Source organism: Lepidochelys olivacea, assembly GCF_965140295.1.
Source record: "Lepidochelys olivacea isolate rLepOli2 genome assembly, chromosome: 4".
NCBI classification, from domain to species: Eukaryota; Metazoa; Chordata; order Testudines; family Cheloniidae; genus Lepidochelys; species Lepidochelys olivacea.
Genome location: NC_140414.1, coordinates 33240789 through 33257348, shown reverse-complemented (window position 1 = coordinate 33257348; position 16560 = coordinate 33240789). Strand labels below are relative to the sequence as shown.

Here is a 16560-nt window from a genome sequence, read left to right as displayed (position 1 = left end):
CGGAAACCTCCTTCCCTCTGCCCATTAATTCACCTCTGCTTTCCCCCCCAATACAGGTCACACCCTCCTCAGCCTCACTTTTCCTCACCAGTGTGCACACACACACCTGCCCTACCTTTGGGAGATTCTCTCTCATGTCCCTCACTCTTCCTCCCAATGAGGAGTCTCTCCTCCTCCCATCCAGTACTACCCCCATCCTATTCCCTGGAGCAGGGGGAATGGAAATGCACCTACTTCCCAAAACCTGCTCCTGCGGGACTCGGCAACAGTAGAGCACACGGAACGAAGAAGGTATGGATGTTGCTGGACTCAGTGTCAGCAGGGGCAAGGGAAGGAATGAGGAAGGAAAAAAAGGGAGAAGGACCCTAGCTCCTGTAGGATTTTGTAGAGAAATGAGGCTTGTTGGAGTAAGGGGGGTGGAAGAGCGCTGGAAAGGTGCCTCTTCAGAACCCTAGCATGTAGGGGGTAATGGCATCCCCATTGGCTGCATGAAGCTTCACTGCTAGGATAGAGGAGGGGAAGGGAGTAGTGTCCTGTGTCCAGTCCAGCACAGACTCCTTCCCAGCCCCTCAGAACCACCACAGCCAGGCAGCTGTGGGTAGGAACCCTTCATAAATTACAAAGGTAGCGGCAGGATGAAAGAAAGGGCCTTCGGGGCTGGATACGGCCCATAGGCCATATGTTTAACACCCCTAGTTTAGAGGAAGTTCCATAACAACAAATGAAACCCTAGCAACACTCACATCCTCGCTCTACTTACTTAGCCTCCTTTCGAACTCCTGGCCACTTACCTTCACAGATCATTGGTTCAATTGTAAACACATGACCAGACTTCATCACTCCAACAGCCTTATTTTCTGAAATGAAATTAGAATGCACATTATGACTGAACACATCTTTCAAGAGTGAAAGGCAGAAGGTGTATGGAATGCTGAATCCCTGTAATGCAGTGTATGCCTGAACTAGGACAGGTGAAAGGAAAAGTCAGAACAGCGCTGCAGAGTGACCCACTTTCTTCCAGGTTATACTTCTATCTTCCTCCCCTCCTTGCCTTCTCAACCGAGTATCAATGTTTGTTATACTTCTATTTCAGGAAAAGTGCTTACAATTCATTTCTGTCTTTTTTAAATGCCAGCTTTCATTCCATGAAAGCGATGAGCAAATGTAATGTAGACGCTCCTACAGAAATTTTTTTTAAATGGTGAAAAAGCACAAGTGGCAGTCTGAATAAAAAGCGTATGGTATAATAGTTTTTAAAAAAAAATTCAAAGACTATTTTAAAATGTCAATTTGTTTCCATCATTGTTGATACTCCTTCAAGCAATGTGATATACACAAGTCAAGAGGTGATGACATTCAGATAATCTTGCTGTCCAGAGGAGACATGACAACAAATAGTTCTTTTATTGGCAAGTAAAGACTCATTCTGTTACATATTATTTTTGCAATACATTTTATGTAGCTAAGGTGTCATTGGAGATTTTCAAAGCAGTATAGGGATTTAGGTATATTATTAAAGTTTGAATACAGAACGTATCAATTTTAATGGAAGTGGTATGTCTAAATCACCTATACAGCTTTGAAAAATCTCAACCATTAATGTCTTCAGACTGAGTTACTGCATACAGTACAGTATATCTTTCTTACACTTAAAGAGGCTTCCCTTTATCCTGATCATGTGCTGCTGTTGCAGGCTACAAACAATTATGCTAAGCCTTCACACCTTTGTCATTGTACCAGTTTTATCCAATTGTAGATTTTTCCTTTAATCTTGTTCAGCAGAATTTGTGGACTAAATTGAGTGGTTTTGGTGGGTGGTTCCCCCCCCCTTTAAAAAAAACAAAACAAAACAAAACCCACACACACCTATTTGGGTTTAGCCAGAAAGGAATGGCCACTCCACTCTTTTCTCATTAACAGTTCTGATTTGGATCTTTCCTTTTTGCTTCTGTCACTCATCCAAGCCTCAGAAAAATAATGTCTTTCCCTCCTCAAAATGAAGCTTGCCTTATTGTCTCCATCAAAAAAATGTCCATGGTTGCTAATATCCAGAAAGAATATGGATTTCTCTCTCTCTGGTTGTTTTTTCGGTTGGTATAAGATGCCTCTTTTTCCACAGACTCTGGGTATTCACACAGTTTTACAGGACAAAACTAAAACAAAACGGAAGTACTACTTTTCCACCATACCATTAGATGACCTCTTTTTTCACTCCCATTAAAGCGGACATGTTAAGAATGACCTGAGCAAGAACCAGTGACTTCTATATTATCATCCATGACAACAACACAACCATCTGTGTGTGATACAGTGCTTGTCAAAAGTGGGAAGCTGAAGGATTTTGACAGCTATGGGAGAGAAGGCATCATGCCGGGAGCTCAGCAGCTAGAGTGGATTGGAACTGCTTGTCATTGGAGAATTGGTTGGTTTAAGTGACCTTTTGTTTCCCTCCCTCAATTCCCCACTGGTCTTTCAAGTTCTCCCTCTTCCCTACTTTCTCTCCTCATTTTACCCCTGCTATGACTGCAAACCTTTGGCTGGTGCACTGTCATCTTCCAAACGGAGTCCAGCTGTGCCAGCCACAGACATACCTCCTCCTCACTGAACTTTGGTACACACTGGCATGCAGTGAAATCTGTGCTGTTCTAAATCCCAGGGCATGCCACATCACACAGTAATTCAAGTGGAGATAAAGGGATCCAAAACAGATACAGCTACCACAGTAGCCCAAACTTGATGATCATGGCTCTACTCTAGGTCACCAAGGAGTAAGTGGGGTACTGGTTACAGCAATTGTTATTCACCACTGGGAACGGAATTCAGAGTTTCAGCTCAACCCCATCCATTCCAAATAGCCAGCACTAAGAAACCTCGGTAATCGAATCAACAAAATTGGTAATGGTCATGTGGTAAGCTGTCACTCACCACTGCAGCTAGGGTCCATTCCCCACCCCCAAAGCACATGCACATCGGCTCAGTTTGTTCATAACATACTTTAAATCCAACATTCAAGAAATTATTCTGTAAATACAAAAATTTAAAGTGACAGGCTGTCAAGCCACGTGCACAACTTTTGTATGAGAGGAAAAAAAGTTAATCATGTTTATTCATCACTAGCCATGCACTGGCAGATAACGGAACAATACTCACTGGCATAATGTGGCACATTGGGAGCAGTATGGAAAAGCTTATGGATCCCATGCCCACAGTAGCTCCGAACAACTGAAAATCCATTTGCTTGGGCGTGTTTCTGAATAATATTTCCCAGCTCTCTATATCGAACACCAGGTTTTACTGCAATATAAGACATGCACCATTTTAAAAAGAGCCCTCCCTTCAACACATTTTACCATCTACTTAGCACAGGCAACAGTTGCCACCTGCATCTCTCTATAGAATAAGATTCCAGGATTGCCACTCTGTCTAGGCATCACTCTGAAGCCTAGAATGTCTGGTGAGTCAGCGTGAAGTGATGGAAACAGCTACAAGCATGGTGTCGAGCTCTTTTTGTTTAGCATATCACCAAGTTCAATCAATCATTGCTGGGATTCACAGTCTGTTACCGTCCAATTTTTAAGTTCTCAGCCATTTTGGGCTTTTTTACACATGACTATGAATTATACCAGCGTGACAACACAGGCTTTCAGCTACCAGCAGCTATGTAATAGTGATAGCCAGGATGTCCATCTGCCTTTGTGCACAGCCTCTTGCACCATGGAGCATGAAATATAATCCAACAGAAGCTCAGCGTGCAAATGAGCTGAGTCTGACGAGTTGGAAGAGACCACCAAAGGGGACCTTGTCTTCGATTGTCTCAGTCTCACACAGGAAGACAAACGAGAGAGAAAGCGGGAAATGCCTCCTTCACCAAAAAATGAATTTTTCATAAATACAAGCTCCTGTCTTAAAGGAACATAGTTGAAATCTAGCTGATTTCAAAGAAAGAGTTCAAACTTGTTTGAGGCACTACACCTGCCCCTGAGTTCCCCTGACATTTTTGTGGGCTTAGCAAGCACATTTTCCTATTATTTAAAAAAAAAAAAAAAAAAAAAGTCTCTCTATTGTTGCTAAGTAAAAGACCCACACAAACAACAAGAGAAACTAATTGTACACATAGTGCTGTCAGGTGCACAAAATAAACACGATGAAAAAAACAGAAGAAACGTGTGTCTCTCTAATCTCATTTTAGATGTTACTTGTAACAGTAACAGGTTAAAACTTTCATTCAGGAGTATGAATTTAAATTTGACTCTGTCCCTTTGGCAGTCCACATGAGGCAGAAAGTTAAGCAAACTAAATGGTTTGGAATAATTATTTTGAACATTTTTAAAAGAGAGAGATTCAATATATATTTCACAGGGAACAAATTTAACTAGAACTCTATCCTGTTAACTCTCTTCATGTGGAAGCCCTGCTAAACGCATCTGGAGACCCATCACCGAGACAGTTTACAGGTGCAGGCTCCCAGTTAGTAAATTCATAGCACTATCAAGTTTCTTCACTTTTCAAATGGTGCTTTTTGTTAAATTAGTTGATAAATACAATTTCTAAAATTAAAAAAAAGAAGTTACCCCCTCCTGGGTTTCCCAAAGCATACTGTGCGCTCTTTTTTCTAGACTGTGAGCAACTCAGGTCAAGTACTCTTATTTATCTTGCAGAGAATCAAATACATGTTTGCACACAAACAAACAACATCATATGGATCAGTTAATCAAATAGATTATTACAGCTTTTCCTTGTCAATACTCATTGCAAATGAATGTTGCAACCACCATCAACAGAAACTAAAATACAGCACTTGAAGAATGACTCTGCATTGTACAGTAGAAGCGTATTGTACTAGCAACATGCATTAAGTACAGTTCTGTAACAGTAGTAATTCCTAAGTATTAGTTAAAACATGAGAGTTCTAGTATCAAAAAATCAATATAGCATTGCACCTTAGGCTTCAGCAATGGTACTTACCTGCATCGATTGCTTGCATTAGGCACTCATAAGTTGTCTGAACTAGTTTCCTTGCACCCTCATCAACTTCCCCAACATAAAACGTCTCATTCAGATCCCCATGATAACCATTGCGATATATAGTGATATCCACTGCAAAGATCAAAAAGAGAAAACTTCTCACTTCTTGGCCCTTGTTTTGCTTAAGGCACAATGGCAATTAAATACAAAGTATTGTTGCAATGCAAGTTACATGCCCAAGTGCTCAGAAATAAGAACATTCCAAAACTCCAGTAACATTGACTTGCCCACACTGTCCATATTATAGATTTTATGGTACGAATTAATAAAAGTGTTATGTAGTTAAATTGTTCACATTAATAAAGAGCAGAAGGAAAATATAAATTTGCAATACTGCCACAGCAAGCTTATTTCTGAGTGCTCGATTTAACAACCTTAAATGTTGCTGAAACCATTTTTTTTTTAAATTTACATGGAGGAGGAGGAGGGGGGTATTCAACATATACACCTTAGAATCTCTTCTATCTGCCAGACTCCGAAATTTAAGTAGCTGTGCAATATCCCCCACCTTTTAGCCCACTGTAAGTAATTTCTACTGTGGAAGCTCAGTACGTAATTTTTAAAAACGTTCACCTCTTTGTTAAATCAAAGCCCCTTTGTTTCCAATTGAAAACAGGCAATTGTCCTTAAGGAGCACTAAAAGCATGTCTTCACTGCAAAGCGTCAGTAAGCATACCCATGACTAGACTGAATCTAGCAAGCATGGATAACCACCGTAGCGAAGACGTGGCAGCACGGGCTTCAACACAGGCTAGCAACCTAATCATACCTCCTAGGTGGCTACCCCAAGTTCAAGCCTATGCTGCAACATCTTTACTACTATTGTTACACATGCTACTTAGATTAAAGCTAGCATGGGTCTGCCTACCTGTGCTACAATCACACCTTCACTTGCAATCAAGACATACCCTAAATCCATGCCAAGTCACGAAGTTCAGTCATTTTTGCGGTAGTCCTGTCCAAGACCATGTGGTTAGAGAGTTTATTTGAAGGGGGAAATGTTTACTAAAACTTAAATTTCTGACAGAGACAGACCATGGAAGTTTTCAGCCCCAAATGGGGAACGTTTCAGAAAGTATGTGAAAAGAGTTATATATGAGAATTATTTTGCAACCATGATTATGACAGGTATTTGTGAAGAACATGGGGACGAACTGCAATAATGTATGAATACTGTATGGGATCTTACTATAGCTGTGTAATAACTATACCGGTGACCAGAATGTTTACTAGGTGCATATGTTGGTTGAATTTAATAGCAGGGTTGTGGGAAACTAGCTGGACAGTATCACAATGGATCCACATAATCAACCTCTCAGTAAACTTTTTGGGAGTCATTAAACCAATGCTTGAGCTTTTAGCTACTTCTAGGTGCCAGGCAAGTTAGACTGGTTTTCCCCATGCTGGGAGCCAACAGATCAAAAGGACTTTAAACAGTTAAAAAAAAATGTCACACTCTGTCCAGAGGTGGAAGACAGTTGTCAGGGACCTGTTCCCTGGGAACAGACTGACACACGCGCCCTTGGAGGTCTGGAGAAGTCAGGCCTTCCCAAACTTCCAGGGGGATGGTAAGCTTTAGGAAAGATAGACATGCATGCAGTCCTTTTAGTGTTTTATAACGTAAAAGAAAGGGGGTTTTGTTTTTATTCCTACTATTAAGATTGAACAATACTTTGATTTAAGAAAGCTGTTTTGATTCACTGTATTTACTACTGATCACAGCTTCCAAAGGGAAGACTTTCAGTTGCCAAACGCAGTCACGCTTTCTGGCAAAGCACAGTTGATCGACAGAAGGCTGAAGCCTGGGACCTGAGTGGAAGAATTCCACATCAAGAAAGGGGCAGGCACGAGGCCTGATACTAGGGGGCTGCACTCAGAAACCAGAGAAAGGAGACAGAGGTACAGCTTGCCCTGTCACCGTGACAACATCCACCAAATATCATTGTACATTTATGGTACGCTTTTCAACCCAAAAGGATCCCAAATTGCTTTACAAACAAAATTAAATAGAAACCCAGCCCAGGCCCACAGTACAGAAAACATTTGGGCATGCACTTAACAGTAAACACACAAGTAGTCCCATGTGAGAACGGGAGGTGAAAATGACTACAAATAAAAGTGAAACTGGCTTCATTTATTTTCATTGTCAAAGCTGGGAGAAAATGCAAAAAGTAAAAGTTAAAAAATTATTTCTAAAGTACTCCATCCAGCCAAAAGATTTGAGAGCCTGGAACAACACAATCAAAAATATTGCACTTAGACTGCAAGCTCCTCTGGGAAAGGCCTTGTCATTTTGTGTGTCTATAAAACACCCTGAGCAACTAGGATGCAATACAATAGACATGATAATAACTATGATCAAAAATCATCCTACTAACAATGTATCCCAAACTAATCAAGGAAAATCATTCTACCATTAAAACAGTCAATACACCATCATTTTGTTCTGTGTTTGTACAGTGCCTAGCACTATAGGTTTCTGATCCATGACTGGGACTCCTGGGCATTATCACAATAAATAATAATATACAATGATAATTTAAAAGCTGTTAAAACTGTCTTTTGTCCAACTCTAATTAGTTTAAATTTTACTCAGTCCATGAATTTGGATACACAGATGCTAAACGTAACAAAAAAGCTAACTAAAGAAAAACAAAACATGCCTGAAGAAATAACTTCCAACCATGATGTGCCATACTAAACCAAAACTTTGCCCCACTGAGTGTTTCAGCTGTAAAGACTGGATGCAAGCAGAGCTGTTGAAAGGTTTGACTTTTACATCACCTACCATTAACAATATCACCCTCTTGCAATGGCCGCCTGTCAGGAATTCCATGGCAGATCACTTCATTCACTGACGTACAGCATGACTTAGGGAAATTATAATAATTCAACGGGGAAGGATAGCAGTTCCTTGCAATGCAGGCCTAAAACAGATTTAGAAAACACACATATTACACTTTAGATTAGCAAAGACATTTGTAAAGGAGTAGAACAGATTTGCAGTATGGCTGACATTTTAAATTCTCTCTGTATTAGCAACAATGCTTGAAAATATTTCCTCAAATGCTTTTTCCCCCCCCAATTTGTTTAGACTCCTGACATGCTCTCTCTGTTTAGTCTATTTTTACTTTTTGCATTTCCTCTCAATATTGACAGTGTGAAACAAGTTTCATTTATTTTCTTTTGTTTATAGACATTTTCACTTCCAGTCATCAATGCTGCAATGTTTGGGTTGTTAAATACCTCATGGGAATATTTGTTTATTTAAAAGCTATTTTGGAGTGGGTTCTTTTTTAAAAAAGGAAAACATTTTGGCTAGTCTACAGCTTTATAAAATTTCATTTTTACAAAATGTAAAGGCTGAGCAAAATTTAAGTTGGCACCATGCCTTTAAAACTTTTTTTTTTAATTATCTAACTTCTTTTGTCTTTCTGCAACAGTTTAAACGTTCTATACAGACACACACACAAAAGCCTGCTCTACACTAAGAAGTTAGGCGAAGGAAGCCGCCTTAAGTCGACCTGTTAATGTAGGTGTCTACGTTACCGGGTCCTTTACACCAACCTAAGTCACCTCGAATGTCAACATCCACCTCTGCAAGAGACATAGCACTAAATTCGATTTTCATGGGTCGACTGCAAGGTAGTGCAGATGCAGCATTGTGTAATTCGACTTAATTGGCCTCCAGGTGATGTCCCACAATGCTCATCTGTGACCCCTCTGGAGATCACTCTCAACTCTGCTGCAGCCAGGTATACGGGAAACAGCCCCTCCCCTGCTAAAGCCCTGGGAATTTTTGATTTCCCATTTCCTGTTTGATCAGCATTGGGAGCATGCCAGCTTGAGCACAGCTGATCATGGAGACTACACGCCCGAAACGCACCCCAGCCTGGTCTACACACGAGGTGATGGATCTCATCACTGTGTGGGGAGAAGAGTCTGTGCAGGCAGAGCTCCGACCCAGAAGAAGAAACAGTGACATCTATGCAAAGATCACTCGTGGAATGGGGGAGAAGGGCTACACGAGGGCTACATAGCAGTGCCGTGTGAAAATAAAAGAACTTCACCAAGTGTACCAGAAGACAAGGGAGGCAAACCCCACACATGCTGGTTCAGCAACGAGCTGCATGCGATTCTCGGGGGTGACCCTACTAGCACCCCCACAAGCAACATGGACACCGCACAGGTGTTTGAGTCTAGGGACAACAAGGAGGATGATATGGTGGATGAGGAAGAGGAGGAGGAGAATTGGAGACAGGTGAGCAGTGGATCTATTCTCCCCGAGAGCCAGGAAATATTTTTAATCCTGGAGCCCTGTGGGTCACAGGACATCATGGTGGCCGAGTGATGCAAGGGAAGGCACATCTGGTGAGTCTACAGTTACAACCAAAGCCCAGTTACATTCAGCGGGCGCACACATTCGGTGGTACTGCATGTTTACTGTGAGGAAAAAGCGAGGAGCTGTGGTTCTCTGCTTACAAGAGGCTGATCCAGCTACGCAGAGGGTAGCCCCCAGAAAAGACTGTTTATGTGGACTGGGATAGCCTGGGAATCCTCCATGGATATTTCTAGGAAACTTTCATGGAGGTACTCCGCAATCCTTTGCGGAAGGTTTCTGGGTAGACCCCATTCGTAAACAGCTTCCCATGGTGCTATGGGAAAGGGCCATTGTTTGACTAGTTACCTCTGCTCCTGAGATGAGCTTGCCATCAACTTCATTATTCACCAAGGCTGGAGCAGCAAAATGGCACAGTGAATGGTTACGGATTCTGATTATGTTATGGTTTGCACCTAGTGTGATAAGGGTTTTTGGTTTTCTTTAATGGAAACGGCCTTGCTATGGAAACATTTTATTCATGTACAATGGCTCCTTTATTTTTTCCCATGAATAACAGCTGGAAATGTGTCCTTTGGCGTGTCATCGACACCTGAAAGCAGCCTGTTGCTGATTAGAAGGAGGAGAAAGAGAACGCAGGAGGACATGTTCACCAAGATAATGAACGCCTCCGGGACAGCTGACACAGAGCTGAGAGGGTGGAGGATTTCACTGTCCGAGAAGTTAGACATGGACATGGAGAGCAGGAAAGCTTCCAAGGAGTGAGAGCGTGTGGCGCAGGATGAGATGCTTTGGATTATGAGGGACCAAGCAGACATGTTGAGGCATTTGGTTGAACTGCAGAAACAGAAGCAGGAGGGTAGTACCTCTGCAGACCCTGATGGACACCCAGCCAGCATCACCTGGCGCAGAATCACCCTCCCCAAAGTGTTCCATGAGGCGTGGGTGAAAAGTCCCCTCTCACTTAACTCGGGGGAAGGGTACAAGGAACAGAAGGAGCCCATTCACAGACCTTTGATGGTCTGGAATGAGGTGTTATGTCACACAGCTTTCCAACTTTACAATCCCTTTTCCCCCAAGGTTACTTTTTTCCCCTCTGTTCTCCCTCTTTACCTATGCTTGTTAAAGAAAGTACATGGATTCAAGAAATAAATTTTCTTTATTGAGTAGAACCAATGGGCTGGGGAGGTGGCTTTACAGGAACAATGATACAAGCCAGGTGAAGGTTTGAGAAAGCACAATGCAGAGAAGCAGTTCACATTACTGTGACCCACAATTGAAACGGCTTTGTGGATGCAGCGCCCCTTGCTGTGCTCTTCTTATTGCCCTGGTGTCTGGCTGCTCAAAAATGGCTGCCACGCGATCCGTCTCAACTGCCCACCCCTGCAGAAAAGTTTCTCCCTCCCCACCCCAGCACAGATATTCCGGAGCTCACAGCAGGCAGCTATAACCATGGGGATGTTCTCCTCACTAAGGTCCAACCTTGTTAGTAGACTTCTCCAGCGCCTTTTCAAGTGACCAAAGGCACATTCAACCACCATTCTGCACTTGCTAAGCCTATAGTGGAACCGTTCCTTCCTGCTGCCCAGACAGCCAGTGTACGGCTTCATGAGCCATGGGAGCAAGGGGTAGGCTGGGTCTCCCAGGAGAACGACAGGCATCTCAACGTCGTCAATGTTCATGCTGTAGTCTGGAAAAAAAAGTCCCGGATTGCAGCTTTTTGAACAGACCCGAGTTCCTAAAGATGAGCACGTCATGAACCTTTCCCAACCATCCTATGTTGATGTAGATGAATCGCACCCTGTGATCCACCAGCGCTTGCAACATCATTGAAAAGTATCCCTTTCAATTTATGTACTCTTTGGCAAGGTGGTCTAGTGCCAAGATGCAGACAGGATACGTGTGCTTTCTATCACCCCGCCGCAATTAGGGAACCCCATCGCGGCAAAACCATCCACTTTGTCTTGCACATTTCCCAGACTCACTACCCTTCGTAGCAGAAGTCGCTTAATGACCCTACACACTTGGAGCACAACAGTTCCCACAGTTGATTTACCTACTCCAAATTGATTCCCCACTGATCGGTAACTGTCTGGCGTTGCAAGCTTCCAAACAGTGATCGCTGCTCGCTTCTCCACTCTTGTCTGAGCAGCTCTCATTTTTGTGTTGCTGAACTTCAAGAGGGGAAAGCTCCGCACAAAGTTCCTGGAAGGTGGCCTTCCGCATTCGAAAGTTCTACAGCCATTCCTTGTCATCCCATACCTGCAAAATGATGCGGTCCCACCAGTCAATGCTTGTTTCATGGGACCAGAAATGGCACCCGACAGCGTGCAGCTGCTCTACGACTGCAGCAGTAACTGCTTGCAGAACAGCGCTGTGTTCCACGCGGCAGACCCTACTTCAGCTCTGGAAATACTGCAGGAGAAGGTGCAAGGTGTTTGAGATGCTCACAGGAAGAGTGCACAACTAAGCAGGCTCCATGTTTCTGGGGTTAGGGTGTACATGCAGCGGTTTTAAGGCACGAAAACCACGATGTTGTTTGCCGTTGATATGAGGGAGGGAGCACAGTGCATCATGGGATGCCAACACAATGTTTCCACTCTCCCCTGTGACAATGTTTTGGTCCCATGAGGCATTGCATAAACTTTCCAAATCACACTGCGGCAAGTTGCACTTTGGAATAGCTACCCATGAAGCACTGCTTTGTGCATTGATACAGGCACTGCTAGTGAGGACGCACTCCATCAAGACAATGAGCACGGTGTGGCCATGCACAATCTACTTCATTAATTTGGGAGGCTTGAGGTCAAATTAGATAAAGTTGACTTAATTTTGTAGTGTAGACAAGTACAAATTCTGGAAAAATAAAACTGCTCCTAAAACAGTTATTAACATTGTTCACTGCTATCAGTTGGTTCTATGCAAGGCTAGCCACAATTTTTTTTGGCCACTAACAATTTACATGCTGGCTGCTCCTATCGAAAATTTTAAGAGTAAGTTAGTTTCGTCCCTGTTAAACCATATTAAACATGGATCTTCATGAGTGCTCAGCATCCTCCACTCCTCTCAGCTCAAATCAGGTTGTTCCCTCTTGCTCTTGGCCCAGCTGCCCTAAATGAAGATAGTGAAGTAGCTAACATAAGGCTCCTCCACCTCAGCTAATTGCACCTGACATTACAAGTTCTGCGGGAACTGCTGCACTCTTTGTACACTCCACAGTAACCCTGGCCCCAATATAAACAAATTCCTAAGTGGACTTTATGAAAACCACAAAGATCAAGGTAACTTAGAACAACTTAAGCCCTCATCCAGCAAAGCACTTACTAGACTTCAAATACTTGGCTGGATTTGGGCCTTAATTGGCCTGAATTGCACATGGCAGCTGGTTCCAGAGCATGGGAGGCTAGTGGGTCAACATGAGCTATATTTGTGGATTCTGCATAACAGCCAGCTCCATCCCTGTTCTCTTAAGCTCCTCAGTGTGATTCCCATCAGGGGACCTTTGGAGCCTTTACATTTGGGGTGGGGTACGCGGTTTTAAATGTAACATTCTTGCTTTGTAATTGTTGTAATGTCTATTATCTAGTAGCTTTAAACTGAGAGGGTGTGAGGTTTTTTAAGATGGAAATTGAAGGTAGTTTGGAAATACAGAAAATCAGAGCAGACATTTTGGCAGTAACACACACCACATAGTCCCATCAAACAGAAGGGTCAAGAGAGCACATACAAATCCAGAAGTATGATAAAATAGCCTTACTAGATGGACGGCATGATCTATTTCTTCAGTAGTTATGCCTGGTTTCACCATCATGGCAGCAACATCCAACACTTCTCTAGCAAGCTGCAAGTGAGAGATCAGGAACTACTTATTCAAAAACACACAGCCTGAGCCACTAGAACACTGAGTAACCCCCAAGGGTGGAGCAGTCAGTCAATCTCCTGTGGATACAACCAGAGTGCTAGGGAAGTTGTGCTAGGATGAAAGGGAAAATTGGGACTTTTGGATATCAATGGGACTTGTACTTCTAAATCACTCAGACACCTTGGAACATCCCACTCACTGTTTATAATTAATTGGACATAGAATCCTGCCAAGTGAAATGAACCACTTAATTAAACCTAGAAGTGTGGTTATTATCAAGAAACTAATTACAACTGGAAAGTTCTTATTCAACAGATCGACTTATTTTGGAGGCTGCTAGTCCTGTTAGCACCACCATCAACAACTATAAGAGAAGGGATGGAATTCTGTTCTCACTTATACATAGCCAACAATTCTGTTGATAAAGTTCCCATTGCAAAATCTTTGTTATTGGATATATCAGAGCCAGAAAGTAGCCAGCTTGACTTTCAGATCTCAGGTTGATTTTGCAGTGGTGACAGGTAGAAAAATCTTTTCACTTGCAAAATAAGCAAATCTGATCTGGAGTTGCTGGGAAAGAAACAGAGGCAGAAGCATTCCAATTTTAGTCAGTCACTTTTCAGAGTATAACTGCACTTTCAAAGTTCATACCCTTAAGGTGAATGGTCATAAACTAGTAAAATCACGAGTTCTCTAGATTTATGGAGAGTATACACATTCTGTAACACAAACTCACCCTACACACTAACCGCATCCCTTCTATATCTTCAGAGGAGAGAATTTTTATTTGAGAAGTTCCTTTAAGTGCCTGTTCTGATTCAGACATACCTGAAAAAAAAAAAAAAAGACTATATTTAGGGTCAATTTTTACGTGTGCACGCGTGCGCATACACAGAGAGCACAAATCTCTTTTAACGTGCTTAAGGTAATACAAATGTACCTCCTTTCAACAAACACACTGACAACAAACTCACCAGTCAAGGTTAACATTAACATCTGACCAACCTCAAGTCACATGCCTTCCCACACAAACTCGCCAGGTCCTCACCTCCACACCAAACTCTCATCCATTTCCAGCATATGATCACCCATAATGCCCACAGCCAATTACTCAAAGTCTTACTCAAACATACAATTTTAACTCCAACATCAGATGTTTTAAGGAAACACACCTTTCTATCTATTGGTAAAATACAGTAATATTGCAAAGGGTGGAGTTAAGGCTATATATTTGCATTTGAGTGAAGAACTGGTTACAAGCTGGTTGAATGAATAATTTTCCACAGGAAGCAGAGAGCATTACAAAGGCTTGTGATAGTAGCTAACATTGTAACATCACTATAATAATTGCTGTACCTGTCCGATGGAAAAGTGTTCAACTTATTCCCACTGTGGCTTTGTGCAACATCAGTTTTATAATTTCAGTTAAAAATAAAAAATGACTATCAAAATCAATACTTTGTATTTTAATATGTAGTTTAATAACAAATAATTTAAGTTTGACTAAGGTTTAAAAATGAATTCTGAGTAACACTTTTTTTTATTGTCTAACATTAACTTATTAGCATTTCCCAACGTAAAAAAGGAGGAGGATCAAAATAATTAAAGAACCAAATAGGTTCTGAAGACTCTTTCTCTCCGTAAGTAAGAGCCTGGCACTAAAATGCCACGTGTCTTAGTTTGTCTGTCTTCTCCAATGACTGCTGTTAAAAAAACAAAAACAAATCATGCAAAAATATCTATAGACCATTTTACAGTACATTTGCAGCAGGGTCCCTGATGTCACTGGGAATAGTTTCATGGAGTCAACTTTTGAAATAACCCTGGTTACATACAGGTACTTTGTTATTCAGTAAGGCACAGACCTAGTGCTATATTCTGAGAGAACAGAGTTCAAAATGCACCTGTGGATGACAACTTACTAGAAGTTCTGGAGTATCTATGAAACATATGCAACCTTATTGCTGAAAGGATTTTGTCACGAAAGGACTATTAAAGACAAATTCTGCTCTCCAGTTACTTTGTTATAAAAAGTTTTAAGAATACATGCAGCCTAAATCAACAAAAGTAAAAATTTTAAATTGCGATGCGTTTCAAATTACCTAGTGGGTGATCAGCATAATCTGGTCTCTGAATATAACTTGGCACAGGCCTCGTTGGCATCTAAATGAATCACAGTCAAAGCTAGTTAGATTGTAAAAGCACTTATAAAAACAAGCAAACACCCATATATAAAACTTAGTACAATTAAAGCTGGCAAATCATACTCATTGCTAATCCCCACACCCTATAGTTTACACACACACACACACACACACACACCCCTCTCGCTCTCTCTCCACTTATTTTTCAGCAAAGATTTAGCAGTAGAGCACTTTTCCAAACTCTCCTAATACTACGTCCTCTTTGCTTTGCTTTTATACTACAGAATCTTTAGTAGCCTAATGTGAAGCTTCATAAAAAACACACGTCACATGCCGATTTTGGGATGTGTTATCCCTGCTGTTTCACTATGTTTGTTCACTTACTCCAACTTGCAAAATTCACTAATTGCAGATGGATCCTCCAGTTATTAGTACAAATTAGTGAGATTTTACTTTTTTCTTTTTTTTCTTCATTTAAACATCCCTTTTCTTATCGCTCTTTACTGGGGTTTCACACCATTCAATCTTCCAGCAACAAGTGGCCAAGAAGGCAAGGATCTAACTATGGTAATGCTGTGTTGTGCTGGCTAGTGATAGAATCAATATTCCCCATTCCCCCATCCCAATAAATGCACAGGATCTGGGATGTGATCAGGCCCAACTGGGTTGTTCTACCTACCCGTGCTGTACACTGAGAAAAACATCAGGAGGATACTTTGGTGATGCGGGCTACACTACAAGTAAATTTGATAGACAGAAGCACAAATAAAGTGTCACTAGGCCACCACGCCTGGATATAATCTGTAATGTATTTTAGAGTACTTGTTTCTTCTGTCCTTTCAATAGTTTAGGCTCCAATTCTGCAAATGCTTCGGCCTTGTCTACCCACAAATTTGCACCAGTTTAACTAAAGGTGTGTTTTAAAATGATTTAGTAAAACCAGCACAAAATCCTGTGTCGACCATCTTATTTCAGTTTAAGAATGGCCTAAACAGATTATGTGTAAATTGATTCATTACCAACTTAAACTAAACCAAAATAAGACACTCAAATCAAAATATGAGTGTCTACACAACGTTTTGTACCGGTTTCACTAAACCAGTTTTTAAACTCATTAAAATTATGCCAGTGCAACTTTCTCTTTTAGACCATCCATTACACACAAGCGTAACTTCACACACCATGAAAAG

General features: G+C 41.6%; 1 protein-coding gene across 1 annotated transcript in view; it reads right to left on the bottom strand.

Annotated features, from left to right (window-relative positions):
- Nucleotides 1-16560, bottom strand: part of METAP1 (methionyl aminopeptidase 1) — a 41198-nt gene that overhangs the window by 2487 nt on the left and 22151 nt on the right. The window contains exons 4-10 of the mRNA XM_084625868.1: nucleotides 15329-15389; nucleotides 13963-14054; nucleotides 13122-13205; nucleotides 7814-7952; nucleotides 4966-5097; nucleotides 3151-3294; nucleotides 792-857 (exon numbers count right to left, since the gene is read on the bottom strand). Of these exons, the coding sequence (XP_084481994.1) occupies nucleotides 792-857; nucleotides 3151-3294; nucleotides 4966-5097; nucleotides 7814-7952; nucleotides 13122-13205; nucleotides 13963-14054; nucleotides 15329-15389 (718 nt within the window). The remainder of the gene's footprint in view (nucleotides 1-791; nucleotides 858-3150; nucleotides 3295-4965; nucleotides 5098-7813; nucleotides 7953-13121; nucleotides 13206-13962; nucleotides 14055-15328; nucleotides 15390-16560) is intronic.